Source organism: Gracilinanus agilis, chromosome 4 (genome assembly GCF_016433145.1).
Source record: "Gracilinanus agilis isolate LMUSP501 chromosome 4, AgileGrace, whole genome shotgun sequence".
Classification (NCBI taxonomy): domain Eukaryota; kingdom Metazoa; phylum Chordata; class Mammalia; order Didelphimorphia; family Didelphidae; genus Gracilinanus; species Gracilinanus agilis.
This window is the reverse complement of record NC_058133.1, coordinates 235993849-236015617: the sequence shown is the minus strand read 5'-3', so window position 1 is coordinate 236015617 and position 21769 is coordinate 235993849. Positions and strand designations below refer to the sequence as shown.

Genomic DNA, 21769 nt, shown 5'->3' with positions numbered 1-21769 from the left:
CTGAATATGAGGCAAGAGGAATATGTGGCTAAAGTTTTGCTTATCGTTTTTAAAAATGTCCCCCTCCCTGCCCCTAGTTGTCTATTTTCCCTTTGGGCCAAATGTATGTTATGAAAGCTTTAGAAATTATTGGGACCCTCAAAGGGAAAGCCATTAGAAAAAGAAATTGTAAGAGAATTGAGGAAAGGACAAAGAATGAATATTCCTAATAGATTTATGAAAGTCCTAATAATGGGTGCAAATGGTAGGGTGTGTGTGTGTGTGTGTCTGAGCACATATGTTTGAGTGGGTGCCATGTATTTTGGGTTCATTCCATCGTGGGTGGGTGGCTTTGTGTGCATACTTGGGTGTGTGCATATTTAAAATGAAAACTGCAGACAAAACAAAGTGAACATTTCCTAAAAATACCACTGCTTAAGCAGTAAAATCCTATTCTCAGATTCCTGCTCAAGAATAATTATAACTGGGATGCTTTGGGTGGATGGGTTTTTCACTTTTTAAAATTTTATTTCCTTTTCTTAGTTGAAAATACTACACACTGTGAGTTTGCTTATCTGCGAGATCTCCTTATCAGGTGAGTAGAGCCTATTTTTTCTTTGGGTTCAGTTGTCTTTTACCTTTTGCTGGAACCCCCCTCAGATGGATAGAAAATATGTTCTTGAGTTATGTGGTTGATTTCTGAAAGGTAAATCCCAAGGATGGTATTTGAATGACCTTACCTGTCTGCCTACTTTTTTTTTCCCAAACATTTATTAATATTCATTTTTAACATGGTTACATGATTCATGCTCCTCCCTTCCCCTTCACCCCCCCCCCGCACCCCCCCCACCCATGGCCGATGCGCATTTCCACTAGTTTTGTCATGTGTCCTTGATCAAGACCAATTTCCAAATTGTTGGTAGTTGCATTGGTGTGGTAGTTTTGAGTCCACACCCTCAATCATGTCCACCCCGACCCATGCGTTCAAACAGTTGTTTTTCTTATATGCTGTCTGCCTACTTTTTACTGGGAAGACCTTAGCCAGAACACTACAGTTCATCTTCAGATGCTTCATCTGTAAAGGGACAATCATTGTTGGAGAAGGTATTAGGAAGGGAAAAAAGGATCTATGCAAATAGGACTTAATGAGGAAAAAAATAAGAAGGATAAAGGTTGTGATTGTTGGGGAGATGGATGCCTCGTTATTTCCCTTGGTCAGATTAGGGAAAACAGACAACATAGGACAGTAGGGGGAAAAAATACTAGATTTGGGATCAGAAGACCTGGGTTCAAATTCTTCCCTTGAATCTTTATCACTAATGTGATCTTGGGCAGATTTCCTCATCTGTAAAATGAAAGTGTTGAACTAAATGTTTTCAGAGGACCCCTTCCAGCTCAGAATCTATAATCCTTGGAGAATACCCTGGCTAAAACAAGTGGGGTACTCAGAAACACCAAGGTCTATGAGCACCTGAAAGAGTTCCCTTTCCTCAGAGATTTCAAGGAGAGACTAGATCATGAAATAAATGATTTGGGAAGATCAGTTTTTCCCCTTGGTGCTTCTTATCCCAAAGTTCGATCAATCATATATCCTAGTTCTTTAGACTTTGTCTTTGAATTTTTAGTCTAGCAGGATCCTTCGATCAGTAAAGTAAATGACCCTTTATTAAATATCTACTATATTCCAGCTGCTGGGCTAGTTGATAGACACCCAGAGACAGTTTCTGTCCTCAAAGAGCTCATAGACTATCAGAATAGAAAGCATATGCACATATATGTTTCTAAAATATATACAAGGTATATACAGGTATATACAAAATATACATAAGTATATAGCTTTGAACCTTGTGGCACCAAAAACCTTGTTTGTCACCCCCAAACCATCCACATGACCCATAGACCTCATGCTTACATTCACTTTCAGTAGGTATCAGTTTGGATCTACAACTGACCTGTAGTGAAAAGGGACTTCAGATGCTTTCACTCTTTACTTAATTTGAAGGAACTGAGTTCAAGAGTGTTTAGTTTATCCAAAAGCAATCTCGGATTTCAACCCACATCCTCTTCCTCTAAATGATACAATATTTCTATTATATCATTTTTTAAAGTATAAAAGTGCTTTTAATCAGTAAGTTAAATTATCCTCTTCCAGTATTATTATCTTTCATGAACAGCAACAAAGCTATGTCCTAAGCCCTGGGGATCAAAGAAAGATCCTTGCCATCAAGAAACATATAATGTAATGAAATAACCTGAAAATGATATATAAACAAGCTATTATCAGAATAATTGGAGATCATTAGTAGAGAAGAGGTCCTATGCTAGGCACATGGGATATAAATACAAAAAATGAAACAATTCTCTTACCTAAAGGGGCTTTCATTCTGCAAAGGGAGAAAAGTACAGAGAAATGAACTCTTCAGAGAGCTTTCCGAAAAGAGGAGAGGGGAGGAGCAAGGTGGCTCAGTGAGTAGGAAGCCAGACCTATAGATGAAGGTCCCGATGAATATGACCTCAGATACTTCCTAGCTGTGTGACCCTGGGCAAGTCACTTAACCCCCATTACTTTGCCCTTACTTCTCTTCTGCCTAATTGATTCTAAGGCAGAAGACAAGGGTTTAAAAAAAAAAAAAAAAAAGGAGCTCCCAGTCTTGTTAGAGAAATAGCATATCTACCACTTCCTTCCCTCCTGCCCAACATACTTCCTTAAGGGACCCATTTACAAAGCAGAATACTAACAAGGGCACCTAAACAAGACATTGTCTTTTTGAAAATTAATATTTAAACAATTTATTATTTTTATTCAAGACATTAAGTAAAATGAGGTGGTAGGGAGGAACAAGTAGAGAATTAATGACCTCAGCACAGAGTCCATGATAAGTAAAAGCCAGGAATAATGGAACAAGGACTAACCCTAGAGTCCCAAATCCTGAGTCCAGCTCTTCTTTTTTTATTTTTTAATTTAGTTAGTTTTATGAGTGGGAGCAACTCACTTTCCCTATTCCAGTTTCTGTATCTGTAGAATAGGGATAACAACACCTGCATTATCTACCTTACCCCAGTGTTATGAAGAAAATGCATTGTAAATTATAATGCACTATGGAAAAATGAGCACTAATGAAAGGTTATTCTTAGGGTGGAAGGGAGAGGACCAGTCACAAATGAGCCCTGAAGTGAGGTTGGCTCCCTCATGAATTCCATGATTATGATTTGGTTTGCTCAGTTTCCCCCTCCCCTGCCCAGCTATCGCCTCACTGACCTCTCCATTGTTTTCTCCAGGACACACATGCAGAACATTAAGGACATTACCAGCAGTATTCACTTTGAAGCCTATCGGGTAAAGCGTCTGAATGAAGACAGCAACATCATGCTTTCCAATGGTGTGGAGGAGGAAGTGGCACCCCAGGAGATGTAGAAACCTTACTCGGTCCCTAGGATCCATCCCTTCCACCTATTCTCATTCCCCCAGCCTACTACCCTTCCCGTCTTGTTTTATTTTATATAATTTCCTATTTTCATCATCATCCATCCCTTTTACATGCTGCCATTGTCACTTGACCAGATAACAAGATACCATATATCATTGTTGAGTGTGTTAATTATTAGCCCAGTGGCACTGATCTTGGAGGGGGTGGGAGGCATAGAGATTTATATATTGTGGGGTTCTGGGTTAGGGCAGGGTGTCTCTGTACCATCTGAGATCTAGACAGATGTGGACTATAGGAGTATGAATAATTTAGAGTGTCAAGCCTTTGGAACTTGGTCCTAGGATGCCAACCCCATTTCCCCCATCTTCCTGAGATTCTTCCATTCTCTTGCCCTTAGCAGCTCTTTGGGAAACCGATTCTGTTTACTTCTAGGACCAGAGAAAGAAGGGAGGATCTGTATCTACAGACCATTTTAACTAGACAGATTTGCTCAGTGCCAAATAGCCTCAGGTGTTTGTGTATGTGTGTATGTATGTATGTATGTTTGTGTGTATATGTACACACACATGTATGCTATGTAAACATGTCCATAAGCTCACTTTCTTCCCCTCTGTCCACATAAAATCATGGCTTCTTAGAAAGAATGCAAGTTTTTAAAGCACGGGGATTCCATGTCATGAGAGAATGGATTGAGACCTGGGACACGTGTTCTTACCTTTCCATCCTCCCTCCATCCTCTTGCAAAATAAGATAAATCAGACAAAATAATTTTAAGAGCAAGAGTTTCCTCCTATCTTCTACCCCAGGGAAGTGACTAGTTCTAGGAAATGAATGTGCCAAATTCTGAAACAGTGACAAAACTGATCATGTGCCTGTCCTGGAACAGAAAGTGCCTTTTAACTCTGCCCATCCAAACAAATCAGTTGAGGTTTTCTTGTCTTTCCCATGTATTGCCTTGAGCTGGGAAATTGGAAAGGAATAGAGATCAGGTAGTGCTCTAGTTTTGCTTTCCACTAGCTGTTGTTACTCTTTGTTGGAATGTAGAAACTGCTGATTTGCTGGGAACTTGCTTGGATTTATGATTTTCTTTAAAAATAAAATAAAATAAATCCATTCTCCCTTCTTGCCTCCCTCTTCCCCAAGGCCTTTTTAAAATTTTTGAAATGTTAGAAGCAGGTTGATCTGACAAAGTAGCTGCGGGTGGAAATTGTAGACGTTTAAACAGTGTTGCTTAATAATATTGAATAAGAGGATTTTCAGTGAGTTTATTTCTTGTTCTTGGCATGTGTGGGCAAGCATGGTTACTCATGCCTACCTCTTCAGTTTGGCTCAGTACTTTGTCTAGGGGACCTATCCAAGGCACATTTGTCCTGCTTCCACTTTCTCCCAGCCCCAGCATATAGACACCTCAGTCTGTACCTATACAGTTTGAAGCTGGATAATTTCTAGGTGTTCATCATCTCCAATCCTTGTACCCCTGCACTCATAATTTCAGAGTAGCCCTAGCCTAGAGAGAATATTTAATGAGTTATAGGGTTGGAGGTAGAAGGACTGAGGGTTTCTACAAGCCATTTTCCCCTTAAACCATTCCAATCAAACAGAAGGAAGAACTACAGGATCCTTAAATAAGAGATGTGGAGAGCCTTGTATGTAGTGTTACAATTCCAGAGTGGTGATATTTGCAAAAGTTTATTTTTGACAGAGATAATCTGAATTTTGTGTTTAACTCCTATCCCACATAGGAAATGTAGGAGTCTTTACTGAGCTATTTTGAGGGAACACTGTTTACTTGCTGATTTACTATATTTTAGCAAAAAAATATATACGTATATATACATGTATGTATGTAGACATACATACATACATGTATATGTAGCTAACTTTCTAATGTCTGTTTGGTGAAGGGGGGGGAGGGAGGGTGGAGATCATTTCTATAGGATGCACTTCTGCTCACATCATGTCACTGGCTTGTGTGATTTCCAGGCAGCACTGCATCAGGGTAAAGCAAGATATTCAGCTTTTCCTTCTTTTTACCCTTCATTTTTGAAAACTGTCAAGATGTCATGGCGATAAATTCCAAAAATGACTTTTTGCATTGTGGTATAACACATCCTGACAACTTTAACTCTTTTTGTATAAATAATAAAATGTTTAATATGTATTTCCTGAAATAAATGTTTCAAATGCAAATGGTGAAAGAGTCTAGGTAGGAATTGCTTTTTTTTTTTTCTCTGACTCCCAAATGCATTTTTCTCCTTGGGTTTCCTGAAATTCTTCAACAGTGAAGGCTTGAAATCAACTAGTACTAAGATGAAATTCCTAGTACAGTTAAACATTGACACATGTGGAATGTGTGATCATTTGTTTCTTATTTGGACTAAAGGCTACCTTTGTACCCTCTAGTAAGAGCAATTACTAAACTTGTCAATACCATTTTTAAAAAAAGTTGAGGTGAATGTTTAACCTGCTTGAGAGGTAAAAGAGGAATGGGGATTCTGAGCCTTTTAGGACCCTTATTTATAGAATTATTATGCTCATTACAAATCTGCATCTAAAATAGGCCCAGAGACTAGCTAGGTAGCACAGTGAGAGCCAGTCCTGGAAGATCTGGGTTCAAATGTGGCCTCAGACTCTTCCTAGCTGTATGACACCCAGACAAGCCACTTAACCTCAATTGCCTAGCTTTCCTGTCTTAGAATTGATATAGAAGACAGAAGGTAAAGTTTTAAAAAAATTAATAAGTGGAACAGGAGAGATATAACTTTATATTTGACAAAAACATAGATCCATGTTTTGGGGATAAAAAAATCATTATTTGGTAAAAATGATTGGGACAACTAGAAAGTAGTTTGGCAGAAACTAGATATAGACTAATATCTCACACCATTCACTAAGATAAGATCAAAGTGGATACATAATCTAGACAAGCATTGATTAAGTATTGGCCTGCATGCCAAGCTGGGCACTGGGGAAGCCTCTCTTCCCAGTGCCTGAAGACATTGTTTTGCATTCCCTGCCCCTCTGTCCAGCCACCAATTAAAAGACATTACATATTAGACTTATGGCTAGAAGAGGAATTTATGAGCCAACAAGAGATGGAAAGCATTGTGAGATGTCATTTTGAATACATTAAGTTGAAAAGTCTGTACAAATAAAACAAATGTTGCCAAGATTAAAAGGAAGGCAGAAAATTGGGGGGAAATTTTTATAGACAGCCTCTTGGGTAGAAGTTGCATATATAAAATATAGAACACTTTGACAAATGGGCAAAAGATATGAACAGTTTTCTGATGAAATCAAAGCCATATGTTGATATATGAAAAAGTGCCCTAAATCAGTACTGATTAGAGAAATGGAAACCAGAACAATTCTGAGATATCATCTCACACCCATCAGATTGGCTAACATGACAACAGTTGAAAGGGATATAGAAAATTAGGGACACATACACTTGGTGGAGTTGTGAACTGATCTAATAATTTTGGAGAGCAATTTGGAATTATACCCAATTAAACTGTGTATACCCTTAGCCCCAGCAATACCATTACTAAATCTGTTTCCCAAAGAGATCAAAGGAAAAGGAAAGAATCTCTATGTTCCAAAATATTAATAGCAGCTTTATGTGGTGGCAAAGAACTGAAGGAAATTGAGGGAATGCCCATCAATTGGGGAATGGCTAAACAAATTGTTATAGATAATTGTGAAGGAATACTACTGCACCATAAGAAACAATGAGTGGGCTAAGTTTTTAAAAAACTTGGAAAGAACTACATGTGATAATGACCAGAGAAATGAGTAGAGTCAAGAGAATGTTATACACAGCTACACATTTAATACTTGAAGAATAACTTGTGAATGTTACCTCCACAGAATGAACTGAAAAATGGAAACGTGAAAGACATATTTTATTTATACATATCTATATTCTGGTCGATGCCTTCTATGATGCAGGGAGGAGAGGCTGAAACACTTGTAAATAAATTCTATTAATAAAAATAAATTTAAAAATAAGAAAAAAGTAGGTCTAGGCAGGCTTCTATTTTGCAATGCTTTCTCTGCTGGTTTTGAGGTTTTGGATGTACTTGAAGGCAAGACTGCATTTTATGTTTATAACAAGGGAGAAGTGGTGTAATTTTGGATTAGGAGGCTGGGATGTAAAGGTTCAAATCCTGCCTCTGACACTTAATAATATTATGTAACATTTTTATAGTTCTTATGAATGCCAGTCAGCTGGCTAAGTGATTTACAATTATTATCTCCTTTGGTCCTTATAACCCTCAAAGGGAAGTACTGTTTATTTTACAGATTACAAAATTGAGGCAGAAGTTAAGTGATTTGCCCATGGTCACAGATAGGAAATGTGTGCTATCTACTGTAGCAGGAAGCACTTGCCAAAACCTATTAAAAGGTAATTGGGAAATATTTAACAAAATGAATGAAATACAATAGAACAAATAACCCATAGGTATGATTTTGTGGCCCCCATTTCTATTTGTCATTTTGCCTTACTCTCATTTTAGGCTGTCAGCACACCATTTGCAAAAGCTCTTAAAAAAAAAAACACTCAGGGCTCAGTGGATAGAAATCTAGGTCTGCTGATGGGAAGTCCTAAGTTCAAATCCAGATGCAGATACTTCCTAGCTGTGTGACCCTGGGCAAGTCAGAGAACCCTAATTGCTTTAGCCCTTGCTGCTTTTCTGCCTTAGAAAGGATAGTATTAAATCTGAGACTGAAGGTAAGGGTTATTTCTTTTTTAAAAATCATTCATTTTCCAATGACTTCTCCCAAAAAGAATCCTTCCTTATAACAAAGAACTATAGTTAAAGCAAACAAATCAACCCATTGGCCATGTATTCCACATCAGTATTTTACTGGCTTTCTTATCAAAGGTAGAAGGCACAATTGTTCATTGACTGCATTGTTCAGAATTCTGGTGTCTTTCAATGTCATTGTGTAAATTGTTCTGGCCCTGTTTACTTAGCAGCACTACAAATATATGTCAGTAGAGGGCTCCCCATTCTGATGGAAATAATAGATTTTTTTTCATAGATGCAGTTCAGATTGGCTTTGGCTACCATGAGTTTTGCATTACAATTGGCTTTCTGTACAAGGTGCTGATGGATGAACCGCATTGGTATCTCCGAAGACATGCCTCTTTTAGCCCTGGTCTCTCTTCCACAGTCCAACCACAGGACACCAATACAGATGTCTTGATGCCACCTCTGTTTCAGAATGTTAGAAAAGAAAGAGGTCTCAGCTGGAAGTCAGGAAGTCTGGATTCTTATATTGTCACTAATGAGCTATGGGACCTTGGGCAAACCACATCTGGGTTTTAGTTCTCTCTTTTACAGTGATGGAGTAGATTCTGTCAATATATGTTCGAATTCTCCTCAAGCCAGAGCCTTGAAGGATTTTTTTGAGTGAATCTTCCCTTTTTTTTTCTTTTTTTTTTCCATATCATCATTTTATTTAGGAAACAATTGAACAAAAGGCAGGATTGATTTTCTGAAGATGTACAAATCTGTTCCTAGGGAGGAATTAGAAGCCAGGTTATAAGCACAGTACAGAAACTAGGAGAATGAATGCCTGGTCCACTAGAGTTCTTACTTTGGTTGGTTCTTCTCATTCCCCATTTTGAACAATGAAAAGCAATGCTTTATTAATTTTTTGAAACCCTAGTCTTTTCTGAGCTTATCCATACTAAGTGATGATTACAAACTGTGGTCATGGGGAAGTCACTTAATTTTTTAAACTTTAGTTTCACTTCCATATAATATTAATAATAATATGTGTATTACACATCTCATAGAACTGTTGAGAGGAAATGCAGTCTATGAGCCCTGTTCTCAAAAGAACTCACATTTGCCTTTGGTTGATATCTTTACCTCCAATCCATCCTCTACTCAACTGATCTTAAAATACAAGTCTGATCATAACACTCCCTTATTCATACTCTAGGATCAAATAGAAAGCCTTCTTGCTTTTAAAGCCCTTCATACCTTGATCTTTCTCCTAACTTTCTAGACATAATTTACTCCCCTCCAGGTACTCCATGTCAAGGACACAGGCCTCTTTGCTGTTCCTTGTACAAGATGTTCAATCTCCAAACTGGACATTTTCCCTGGCTGTCCCCAAGCCTATAATTCTTCCTCTTCTCATCTCTTCCCCCTGGCTTTACTGGCTTCCTTCAAGTCCCATCTTCTAAAGAACCCTTTACCATGTGTATATCTTGTCTGTACATAGTTGTTTCTATGCTGTCATCCCCCTTAGACTGTGACCTTTTTGAGAGCAAGGACTATCTTTTATCTTTAACTTCAGCATGGTTCCTAGTGTAACATAAATAATCTTAAGTGGGGTGAACTGCTTCACAGAACTCCACAGTACCTCCGGAACTCCAGGAGAGGGGGCAGTTGGAGCAGTTAAGAATGTGTGTATAAAAGCAGGACACCCAGCTAGGTAAGATCACTTTTTGGGGGACAGAGGGAGCTGGGTGGTTTGAAGGGGTAGGATTACTTCTTCTTAGTAGCTTAGCTTACCTCTAACCCAGATAGGAGGGAAAATCATTGCTATATACTCCATACAGACTTTATCCAGTGTTTTCCCAAGGCTGTGAGCACTGTGTCAAAACCTTGCATGCAGTGACCCAGCCAACCCTAAACCACTACAGATCTACAATCAAGAACATCACTACCATCTTGGACTTATTTGATTTCAGGAGATAGTTTAGATTGTAAGGGAGTTTAGGGAGAAATAGTTTAATTCAGAGGCTTTCCCCTCTGGGGGGTTAGCTACCCTGATAGCACCTTGAAGATCTTAGTTAGATTTTACCTCACCCTCAAACCTAAGCTTTTCCCCTCATTCCCAGTTTCCCTGAATTAATAAATCCCTCCTCTTGTTAATAGTGTGTGAGTGAAGTGTGTGATTCATGCTATATTAGCCAATTTCATACTTTACCCAAGTCAGATCTCCATCTTGGAAGATCTTAAAAGTAGTTGAGATTCAGTGATCAAGAAAGCTGTTTGAAAACATCCTGAGCACATTAACCATCTTGAGTTTGGGGAATAAGCCTCAAACAGTGGAGTTCGCCAATTTCTGTAGGATTATTCCCTGTGAATTTAGTCCTGTGAAAGCTAAGTCAGATAGTGACCATTTCTGGACAGAGAAGGATTCTGTTATTAGCAGTTACCGGAGGCTGCAACTGCCAAGGGAGGGGGTGGAGAAAGAATTCCATCCACTCACTCCCCTCCCCCTTGCTAGAGGTGTTGCAGCCAGGGGTTTGGAGTCTGCTGAGATATCATTGATAACTGGTCCCATTTTTACACTAGCACACAGTGAATGCTTAATTAATGCTTGTTGACTGCTTTAAATGGGGAAGACAGCAGTTTAAAAAATTGTTCATTTACAGTGCAAATGGAATGTGATCTCAGAGGGGAGACATGGAGGTGAGAGTGGGGGAACATCCTGGAAAGAGCTCTCACAGCAGGCTTTAATCTAATCTTAGTTTTATCTTGAAAGGAAGCTAGGAAGTAGAGGTGAAAGGGGAGGGCATTCTAGACATGTACAAGAAAAGGTACAGAGTTGAGAAATGAAGTATTATGTATAAGAAATAGCAAGTAGACCAGTGTGACTTTGGAAATCCTGGTCAGGAACTTATTAAATAGGTGATAACACTACTAAGTCTACTTCCCAAAGAGAACAACAACAAAAAAGAGCAATAGGTTCTATATGTACAAAAGTGTAATAGTGGCAACAATTTGCAAACTAAGGGGGTACTCATCACTTGGAAAATTAATAAATTGTTATGTGAATGTGATATAATGTTCTATAAGTAATGAAGTAGATTGTTTTCAGAGAAACTTAGGAAGACATATGAACTGATCCAGAGTGAAATGAGCAGAACCAATAAAATAATTTATATTATACATGAATATTGTAAATCTATTTACAATCCTATCTAGAAGACTTAGGATGAAGAGAATGCTGTCCACCTCATTCCAAAGAAGTAAGCAACTAATATGCAGAAGGAGACACATTTTTGGATGTGATCAGTGTGGAAATTTCTTTGGCTAATGTGGGAGACAACACAAAAAATTGTACACATAAGATTATACATGTTACATATGTGTGCATATACATATACATACATAGTAAATGAAAGATAATCTTGGAGAGGGGAGTTAGGTGACCAAGAAACACTTGTTGCAGAAGGTGGGATTTGTGCTGTGTCTTCAAGGAAGCAAGGTATTTTGATTAAAATATGTGTAAATAGAATTAGCTCCAGCCCATTAATAGTCAAAAATCTACTCAACCCAGGCATGCTAATGATGTCACTCCCACCTCCCTTAGTGGGGAGGGGAGACGAGTTACCCACACGTGACAATAAGTAACAAATCAAGAATAAGGGACTGCCCTTTGGGCAGTCCAAATCAATGTAGAAACTGCCATTTGTCCATTTGAATTAGAGGTGGACCACAGGAAGTGATGAAAGACATGATCTCTTTAAGTAAGTTAGTGAACTTCCTGTGGGGGCAGTTGCCGTCTGGAACTGGAAGAAGAAGCATCTCCTGAGACCACAAACAACTTACACTCTGTATTGTCACGTGGGTAAGTTAGGCTGGCTTCCTTGGCCTAGCTGGGCCAATTCTAAACTCTGCCTATCTGGCTGTTGGGCCCTGTGGCTTACAGCTTCATTTATTTAGCCTTCTAACCTCCCTTTTCTCTTTATTCCTACCTTTACCTACCTGATTGTAAATAAACTCCTCAACCCGATGATGACTTGGGTCTGATTTAATTACGGAATCAACCTAATTGTTGATTCCTGGCGGCCACATATTTTTAATATATAGCTATAATACTAAATTTTAATCCTTACAATTAGGAGTTGGTCCTTAGATTTTAGTAAAAATTATTAGGAGTATTTGGATAGGTAGTAGAAGAGAGAGGGCTAGAAAAGGGGCCCTAATCTAAAGGCAGAGAGAACACAAATTCCCTACTTAGTTTTTTTATAACCTCTTGGCTCCACTGGCTCCTATCCTAGACTTCAGGGTCAAGTTCAGGCTGATGCCAGGTATGCAGGAAGTCAACAGGAGATGAAATCACCCGTGCAACTCCAGAAAGGAGGAAGGTAAATTTCCTTCATGCTAAGGTATCTGAAGCAAGAAGAAAATACATTCCAAGCATTGGGAACAGCTACTGTAAAGACATGGAGTGTCATGTTTGAAGAACAGCAAGGCCAGAGTCAATGAATCATAATGTAGTCTAAAAAGACTAGAAAGGAAGGAAGGGGCCAGGTTATAAAATGCTTTAAAAGCCAAATAACACTAGAGCCACTGCAATGTACTCAGTTGGCAGGGAGGGATGAGAGAAGAAACCACATTAATGAAAATGGGAATAGATTTGAGACAGAGAAACCAACTGAAAGACTATTTCAGTAATCTAGGTATGAGATGAGGATCTGCACCAGGGTAGCATAGTAGAGAGTAGGGGAGTAAAAAATAGAGAAAAGGGGACATATCCTGGGAAAACTTGGACATGTGGAATCAGTATGAGAAAAATTGAAGATGACACATTTGTGACTTTGGGTGACTGGGAGGATGAGGGTGTTCTCCATAATAATAGAGAAGTTGGGAAGAGGGGAAGATAATTAGCTAAATTCTGGATGTGTTGAATTTAGGAGGTTTACAGAACTTCCTCAAGTTTGAGATGTTCAATAACAGATAGATATGTGAAAGGCCTGAGGGTGAGCATATATCACAAAAGAAGACTCCATTTTTTTTTTAGTCATTTCTGTTGTGTCCAATTCTTTGTGGCCCCATTTTTGGGGTTTTCTCAGCAAAGATACTGGAGTGTTTTCCCATTTCCTTCTCCAGTCCATTTTACAGATGAAGAAACTGAGACTTGTGCTCTATCTACTGGGCAATCTAGCTGCCCTTGACAGAAAATAGACATAGTAAATAACTTTCATTCTATCCTAACACCATTGTCCCAAAGAGTGCCCTCAAGCTCTTAGAACAATTTAAAAAGATCCAAGAGATGATTTTACCTCCCTCCCAAGACTGGGCCTTTTTATCTCCTGTATAAAATGAGGGGAATGAAATTGCTACCTCTGGTTGTAGCAGCAGATATTGGTCAGGCAGATCATGGAGTAGGGCTTCAGGCATCAATCTGGTCCAACTGGCCTGCAATTCTCTTAGTGAGAGGATGAAGAATAGAATTAAATATGACCCTAAACCTAGCCACTTACATAAATGGCTTTGTAGAAGAATTTGGATACGTGGGTGTAGTAGCATCGAACATCTAGTTCTGGCCTAACAATTGACAGCTAAAATCTCAACTGAATACAGAATATAAAAACAGTGTTTTGACACTAGTTACATGCTGCCCCTAGAAAGAATGGAGAGGAATTTGAAATTTACAGTCAGATATCCTTGTAAATAGCAACTATTACCCAATAGGATCAGGGTAAATTATATTCTTTGATTTCAGTATCTGAGGCCTCAAATTTTTAATGAGCTAATAATTTTGTTAGCTGGAGATTTCATTCATAGAGACAGGCTGGACTGTGTCCTGTTAAATGAGGCCGGAGATTTGACTATGGGGACAAAAGTTGTCATTAGTGTGAAGCATCAAATGAAATGCTTCCACATGTCCTCTGTCACTGTGATCCTTAACCGAGTGGGGTTATTACCCAATGGCATGATATGTTTTAAATAGACTAAAGTTAAAGAGATCAAAATGCCAGAAACTTCCCCCCCCCCCAAGAAACCGAAGCCAACAACAACTGAGTTTTTTTTGTTTTTTTTTTAAACCCTTAACTTCTGTGTATTGGCTCCTCAGTGGAAGAGTGGTAAGGGTGGGCAATGGGGGTCAAATGACTTGCCCAGGGTCACACAGCTGGGAAGTGTCTGAGGCCAGCTTTGAACCTAGGACCTCCCATCTCTAGGCCTGACTCTCAATCCACTGAGCTACCCAGCTGCCCCCCAACAACTGAGTTTTGAGTAAATTCAACAGTTCTAGGATTGGGAGAAACCTTAAGACTAGCCTTAAAATCCTGGCGAGTAAGAACAGCACCCCCCCCCACTATCATAGACACTATATCCTTTGAAAATAGATATTTCACTTTTTTTTTTTTAACCCTTAACTTCGGTGTATTGTCTCATAGGTGGAAGAGTGGTAAGGGTGGGCAATGGGGGTCAAGTGACTTGCCCAGGGTCACACAGCTGGGAAATGGCTGAGGCCAGGTTTGAACCTAGGACCTCCTGTCTCTAGGCCTGACTCTCACTCCACTGAGCTACCCAGCTGCCCCCGATATTTCACTTTTTTAACAGCCAAGGCTGGCAAGATTGAGAAAAATCAGATTGTCTGTCAGCATCTGGCTCAGGAAGGCCACAGGATATATTGCAAGGCACTGATAGTGGGGGGTCTAGGAGGATGGGATCTAGCTAATGACTTTGTGTTATCTAAATTAAAGATTAGTCTAAAGTATGCTAGCCTGTTTAAGTTGATGGTATTGGGGCTCCCTCACACAAAGCAGATATATACATATGGCAGGAATTAGGCAGTATGCAGAATGAGCTCTTGAGAGTTATAGTGAGAAGTTATATATTAATAGTATTACAATGGGTCTTTGTGATCTGTTTTATGATTAAATTGTACATGGGCAATAGTTTTTTTTTTAGATTTCATATTGTACTTTTAACATTACCAGATATTTATTTATCCTTATAAAATAAAATATGTAATCAAAACTATATCCACGTCTGTTTGTTAAACTTTAACTGAATAAAATAAAAATATCCCTCCCCAACCTTTTTTGTGCTAGCTTAGGGCCCCAAATCTAAATTACTAAAATTAATTGACAAAATACTGTTTAAATGACTAAATCTTCTGTGACTGATTCCAACCAGGGTGAGTGGGAGACCAACATTTCCAACATTCTGCAACCAGGATTTTTTGAGAAACTAACAAATGCTATCCTAGGTTGCTAACTTTCTATACTTTTCTTAATCAAAAGTGGTTGAGGGCCCAATACCAAACTTTGTTCAGCCATTAAGTTTATAGTCTAGATGCTGAATCTTTCATGTACTCTTCAAAAGATGGGATACTGAGTGAATGAAATTGGCTCACCCTCATTCATTTGTGTAGACTCTAGCCACCAGAAATAATGTCACCCCACCCAACTTAGAATTAAGTGGGGAGGGGGAAGTCTGTGCCCCACAAGTGATAGTAAGTGACAAATCAAAAACAAGGGATTGCCTCTTAGGCAGTCCAAAACAGTATTGAGGCTGCCATTTGTCCATTTGAAATTGGAGGTGGATGCCGGAAGTGACAAAAGATGCTATCTTTTAAATATGATGGTAACTTCCTGTGGAGGCAGTTGGAGCTTTGAATTTGGTGTTGAAGGATCTCTAATGAGACTTCAGACTGTTTCCCTTGAATTGTCATGTGGGTAAGTTAGGCTGACTCTCTTTCTCTTCCCTTGGCGTTTCTGGAGGCTTTAGCCCAGTGGTTCCCAAACTTTTTTGGTCTATCGCCCCCTTTCCAGAAAAAATATTACTTAGCACCCCTGTCACATACTATCACTGCTCCCTTACAGTTATTCACCGCCCCCAAATGCACCTGTGGCCATCACCGCTTTCTTGGATTGCTGCAGCACCCACCAGGGGGCAGTGGCGCCCACTTTGGGAATCACTGCGCTAGCCTTAAGGAGGCCTCTCTTCTTGGAGGAGGCCTTGTGGCTAGAAGCCTTGTTTAATTAACCTCTGTGCCCCTCTTCTAGGGCCTCTAAATTCCTACCTGATTCGGGCCTCTAGTCTGGGCCAGAGTTTCCCTCTCTCAATTTCCCTACCTTCAACCTTCGACCACCATAAAAGTCATCCTGACTTGAGTCTATTTTATTTTGAAATCAAGTTAATCGATTTCTGATGACCATACCTTAAATATCTAGTCTCCCCTCTTACAATACCCACCCTAATCTTGGGCCCTCTTATTCTGCTATTTCATTTATTTTATTTTTCTAGACTATGATTTATTAAAATTAAAATATTTTGAGCTCAGACAAAAGAGAACATGTCCAAGCTCCTCATTTTATAAAGAGGGAAACTAAGGCTCCAAAAAATAACATGACTTATCTGTGGTCACATAGTAAGTGTGGAAAGTTAAGATTTGAAGTTAAGTCCTTAGACTTGAGATCAAGTTGCTGTTTTCATTATGCCATTTCTTGAACAGCTGTTAAGTAGCTATTGTAGCCTTTTTTGAGCATTGCCTGGGATCAGGTGCTGGGCAAAAGGTTCAAGATATACTAGCAAAATTTTTATGTGCCTTTTTTAATGCAGACAAGTATTCAGTGGAAAAGACATTTTACCCATTTTTCATTGAAGCTACATGCCTCTTAAAAATATACACACTGAAAATCACTACAGTTCAGAGTAGACTACTGGGGAGACAAGAGAAGGCCCAAGAGGAGATGTCATGGATCACTAGGAATCTTTTCTGGGATGCCACTAATATGCCACTTTGAGGCAATGTTGCCATTAGGAACAGCTGCCAGAAATATAGGCCCTCATCATATCTTTCCCTTTAAGTTACAATAATTAAAATAAAATTTAAAAAAAAGTTACAATAATTAAAAAATTAAAATAATTATTGCAATAATTAAAAATTTAAAAAGAATTTTGTTCTGAACTTAACAAGAACCAAGTAAGATGTTTCTATAGACAAAGCAAAACAAAGAGAGAGAATTGCACAGATGGCTCTGAATCTGTACCTTGTACAGCTTGATTTCTCCCTCCAAAGATACAATAAATCCAGCATGCTATTTTCAAAGCTGTTCTGCCTCTTAAATTCTAGTTGATTTTCTCAAGTTGAGTCTATAAACATTTTAAAGCATCTACTATGTATGTTCCAGAAAATGTGCTAAGCCCTGGGGATATAAAGGCAAAAAAAAAAAAAGTCACTGTTCCAAAGGAGCTTATAATCTGATGGGGAAGACAACTTGCAAACAACTATGTTACAAAAAAGATATATACAGAATAAATTGTAAATCATCTCAGATGGAAGGCAATAAGATTAAGGAGGACTGGGAAAGTTGGACTTTAGTTGAGATTTGAAGGAAGACAGAGAAGACTGGAGGCAAAAATGAGGAAGGAGAGGGTTGCAGCTATGGGAGACAGTGAAAATGGAGATGGAATGTCTTGAAACAAGGAACGTTAAGGTCAGTGTCACAGAGTATCTAGAGGGATGCCAGATGTAAGAAGACTAGAAAAGCAAGAGGAAGGTCAGGTTATGAAGGACTTTTAATGCCAAATGGAAGGTTTTATATTTGATTCTGAAGGTAATAGGGAGTCCCAGGAGTTTACTGGGTGGGTGGGATGACATAGTCAGATCATTTGGAAAATTGCTTTGGCAGCTGAGTGGAAGATGGACTTGAATCAGGAGAGACATGAAGCAAAAAGACCAGTCCTGAAACTATTTCAATTGTACAGGCAAAGGCAATGAAGGCTTGCACTAGGGTGGCAGCGCTGTCAGAGGAGAGAAGGGGACCTATACAAGAAATATTATGAAGACAGAAACAACAGGACTTGGCAACTGAATGGATATGGAAAGTGTGAGAGAGCAAGGAGTTGAGGATAACATTCTACAAGCTGGATCACTGGGAAGATTTTGGTCCTGTGGACAATAATTGGAAAGAGGGGAACAATTTTGGGAGTGAGTTCAGTCTTGGACATGTTGAGTTTACTATATCTATGGGATGTTATTTTCAAGTTGTCCAATAGGCAGTTTGAGATATGAAATGAAGAGAGTTAAAAGAGAGGTAAGGGCTGGACAAGTAGATCTGAGAATTATCTGATAAAGATGATATAGATGATCATTGAACCTTTGGGAGCTAATGATGTGACCAAGAGAGATAGTTTAAAGACATATTAGAAGGCAGCCCAGGCTAGAACTTTCTGGAACACCCATAGTTATTGGATAATGATATGAATGAGGATGTAACAATGGAGACTGAAGAGTGGTCAGTTAAGAAAACCTGAAGAGAATTGTGTCATGATAACCTAGAGAGAAATCAATATCAAGGAGATGATTGTGATTCATAGTCAAAAGTTGAAGAAAGATCAAGAAGGATGAGGATTAAGAAGAGAACATTAGACTTGGCAAGTCAGGGAGATCACTGATAAATTTGAAGAAAACAATTATGAGGTTAGAAGTCAGAATGAAGAAAGATAATAGAACAAGAGGAAAAGAATCAGAGGCACCTATTGTATGTAGGTAGTCTTTCAAGGAGTTTAGCTACCAAAAGAAAGCTACATAGATACACATGCACATATACATATATACATATATAGAGATAGATATACAGATGTCTGTAGAGAGATTTCTATGTGTGTGTATATATATATGTATGTATATGTAAATAAATAGGTATATTTGAGAGGGATCAAATGAGGGTGTTTTAAGGATGAGGGAGATATGAGCATATTTATAGGCAGAATGGAAGCATCAGTAGACAAGGAGAGATTGAGGTTTAATGAGAGAATTGGGCATGACAGAGGCAGCAGTCTGTGGGAGAAGACAGGATGGAATGGGATGGCTTGTGCATGTAGAAGGATTAGCCTTGGCAGGGAAAAGGGCCACCTCTTCATATAAGACAGCCAGAAGAAAATCCAGGAATTTCTATTTTGTGGAAGAGCCTAAGGCTGGTCTTCCTTTGTTCCCTCCTAGTTCTGTTCCTGAATTTTTAGACTTCAAAACCATGTCTCCTCTTCCAAAGCTTATCATGGAACCACCCCCAGCTCCTAAGGCCTCCTTGGAGAAGCTGCGGCACCCATGTGCAAAGCTGGCACTCATGGAGCTCCTCCCTTCCCCCTCTTCCTTGTGCCTGAGGACATTTTTTTGCATGCCCCATCCCTCTGTCCAGCCACCCAAAGCAAGCACTTTCTCCTTCAACTGGGGGTTTATAGTTTGAATTTGTCTTCTGGGCACTCAAGCTGGGAAAAGGTTCACTAATCCTGTCCTAAGGCCTCCTTGCCTTGGAACAGCCTACTACCTTTGAAGCCTGATCATGACAGAATATTCCTCTGTAAGGCTTATCCCCCTTTTCCCATTGGTGAATTTCTCCTGGAGATTCTGTTTTGAAGTACTCCAATTGGCCTGCCTTTGTTTCTATCCAGTATGGTCCTTACATTCTGGACTTTAAAATTATTCCCCTCCATTGAGAATCTTAATCTTTCTTTCTTCCCCCTACTCCTCTGTAGCTGCTTTTTGTGTGCTATTTGGACTGTTTTTTGTTTTTGTTTTGCTTCTTTTTGCCTGGCATGTACTTAACAAATGCTTGTTTTCTTCCTTCCTTTTCTTCTGGTCTGGGCATGCTCAGTTTTGAGTAACCATGTGGGTGGAGGTAGCCCTCATCTTTGGCTGTCCTCATCTTTAAGTCCACTGACCCTGCTCTCTCCCCCACCCCACCAAAACCCAACTGAGTTCTCATTTGATTGTACTTTTCCACAGCTTCATTCTTTTCAGCAACTCTTATCTGCTCCCTCTAGAGGGCGAATCTCTCAGTTCATCCACAGCTTGGGCACCACCTCTGAACTGGTGAGGGGGAGTGTAGCCAGCCAGCCAGCCTAGGTTGGATGCCCAGAGAAGCCTGGTGCCTAGGACTTGCGCCTGAGGGAGGTTTTGGAATTAGAACTGGGATTGTGTTCTGTACAAATTGAGCTAAATCCTGAAGCTTCCCCTCCCCAGAGACTGAGGGCTGGAGGGGGATTATGCCTCCAAGTATTGGGGGAGTATATTTGCGTATTTGTGATTATACCTTATTTTGTGTGTTATATATGTGATTATAACAGCTAATCTGACTGTTCAAAGCTAATGGATCTAGGGTACAGCAGCTACAATGAAAGGAATACCATCAGTGGGGGCCAAAGTGAATGCTAGATAACCTAGACCTCCAATCCCCTTAAGGCTATCAGGGAACTCTTGGGGAGGAATGAAGATCCAACCTGACCTGAAACCTGACAGTGGGGGCTAGGGTAGGCAATGTTAAATGTGCTTTTCAAAAATTTAGTTTTATTTTTATTTTATTTTAATAACAAATCTACACATAAGTTTTCCAAATTTATATTATTCATATTGTCTCCCTCTCTTCTTCCCTTTCCCTTTCCCCTCCCAGAGTTGACGAGCAATTCAATCTTTGTTGTACATGTATTATCACTCAAAATGCATTTCCATATTATTCATTTTTTAAGTGAATAATCTTATAAAACCCAACTCCCTCCCCCAACCATATGCCCAAATAAACAAGTGATAAATCATGTTTCCATCTGCATTTCTACTCCTACAGTTCTTTCTCTACAGGTCGATAGCATTCTTTTTTCATAAGTCGCTCAGAATTTCCTGGATCATTGTATTGCTATTAGTAGAAGAGTCTATTACATTTGATTGTTCCACAATATTTTAGTTACTGTGTATAATGTTCTCTTGGTTCTGCTTATTTCACTCTGTATCAGTGCATGTAGTTCTTAACAGTTCTTTCTTGAAATCATCCTGTTCATCATTCCTGTTCTTTAAAAAAAGATGCTTAATATTTTCCTCCCCGTTTTGATAACCTAATCAATAGCTTTTCTTTTTGTCCCAATCCTTACCCCTCCAAGTTATTTATTTATTTATTTATTTTAACCCATACCTTCCATCTTAGAATGGATACTGTGTATTGGCTCTAAGGCAGAAGAGCAGTGAGTGTGAGGCAATGGGGGTTAAGTAATTTACCCTGAGTCACACAGTTAGGAAGTGTATGATGTCAGATTTGAACCTAGGACCTCCCATCTCTAGGCCTCTCTATCCTCTGAGCTACTTAGCTGCTCCTTTCCTCAACCCCCACCTCCCATCCCACCCCGAATTTGAGGACAGATCTCTACATTGGCTTTGTTTGACCTCCACCCTGAGTTCACCATCTCTCTTTCAGGTATGGGTCCTCTGGAATCATAGTTGGTCAAGTAATACTTTTTTAAAAATCTTTTCCTTCTGACTTAGACTCTATATAAGTATCAGTTCCAGAGCACAAGAGTAGTAAGGGATAGAAGGTTGGGATTAAGTGATTTGCCCAGGGTCACACAGCTAGGAAGTCTCAGAGGTCAAATATGAACCCCAAACCTCTTGTCTCCAGGCCTGGTGCTCTATCCACTGAGTCACCTAGCTGCTCCCAGTAATAAAGTCTTCTAATTGGTCTACCTGCCTCCAAACTTTCTCCCTTCAAATATCCTTCACTCAGCTACTGAAGTGATTTTCCTAAAGCCCAGGTCTGAGTATGTATTTTATTGTCCTCTTTAAATTTCTGCTGTTCCCTATTACCTTTAGGACTTAATATA

The 21769-nt window shown here is 39.3% G+C and overlaps 1 protein-coding gene across 1 annotated transcript in view; it reads left to right on the top strand.

Annotated features, from left to right (window-relative positions):
- Positions 1-3564, top strand: part of SEPTIN9 (septin 9) — a 211870-nt gene extending 208306 nt beyond the window's left edge. The window contains exons 10-11 of the mRNA XM_044675977.1: positions 523-574; positions 3259-3564. Coding sequence (XP_044531912.1) covers positions 523-574; positions 3259-3394 — 188 coding nt within the window. The 3' untranslated portion in view covers positions 3395-3564. The remainder of the gene's footprint in view (positions 1-522; positions 575-3258) is intronic.
- Positions 3565-21769: the final 18205 nt, after the last annotated feature.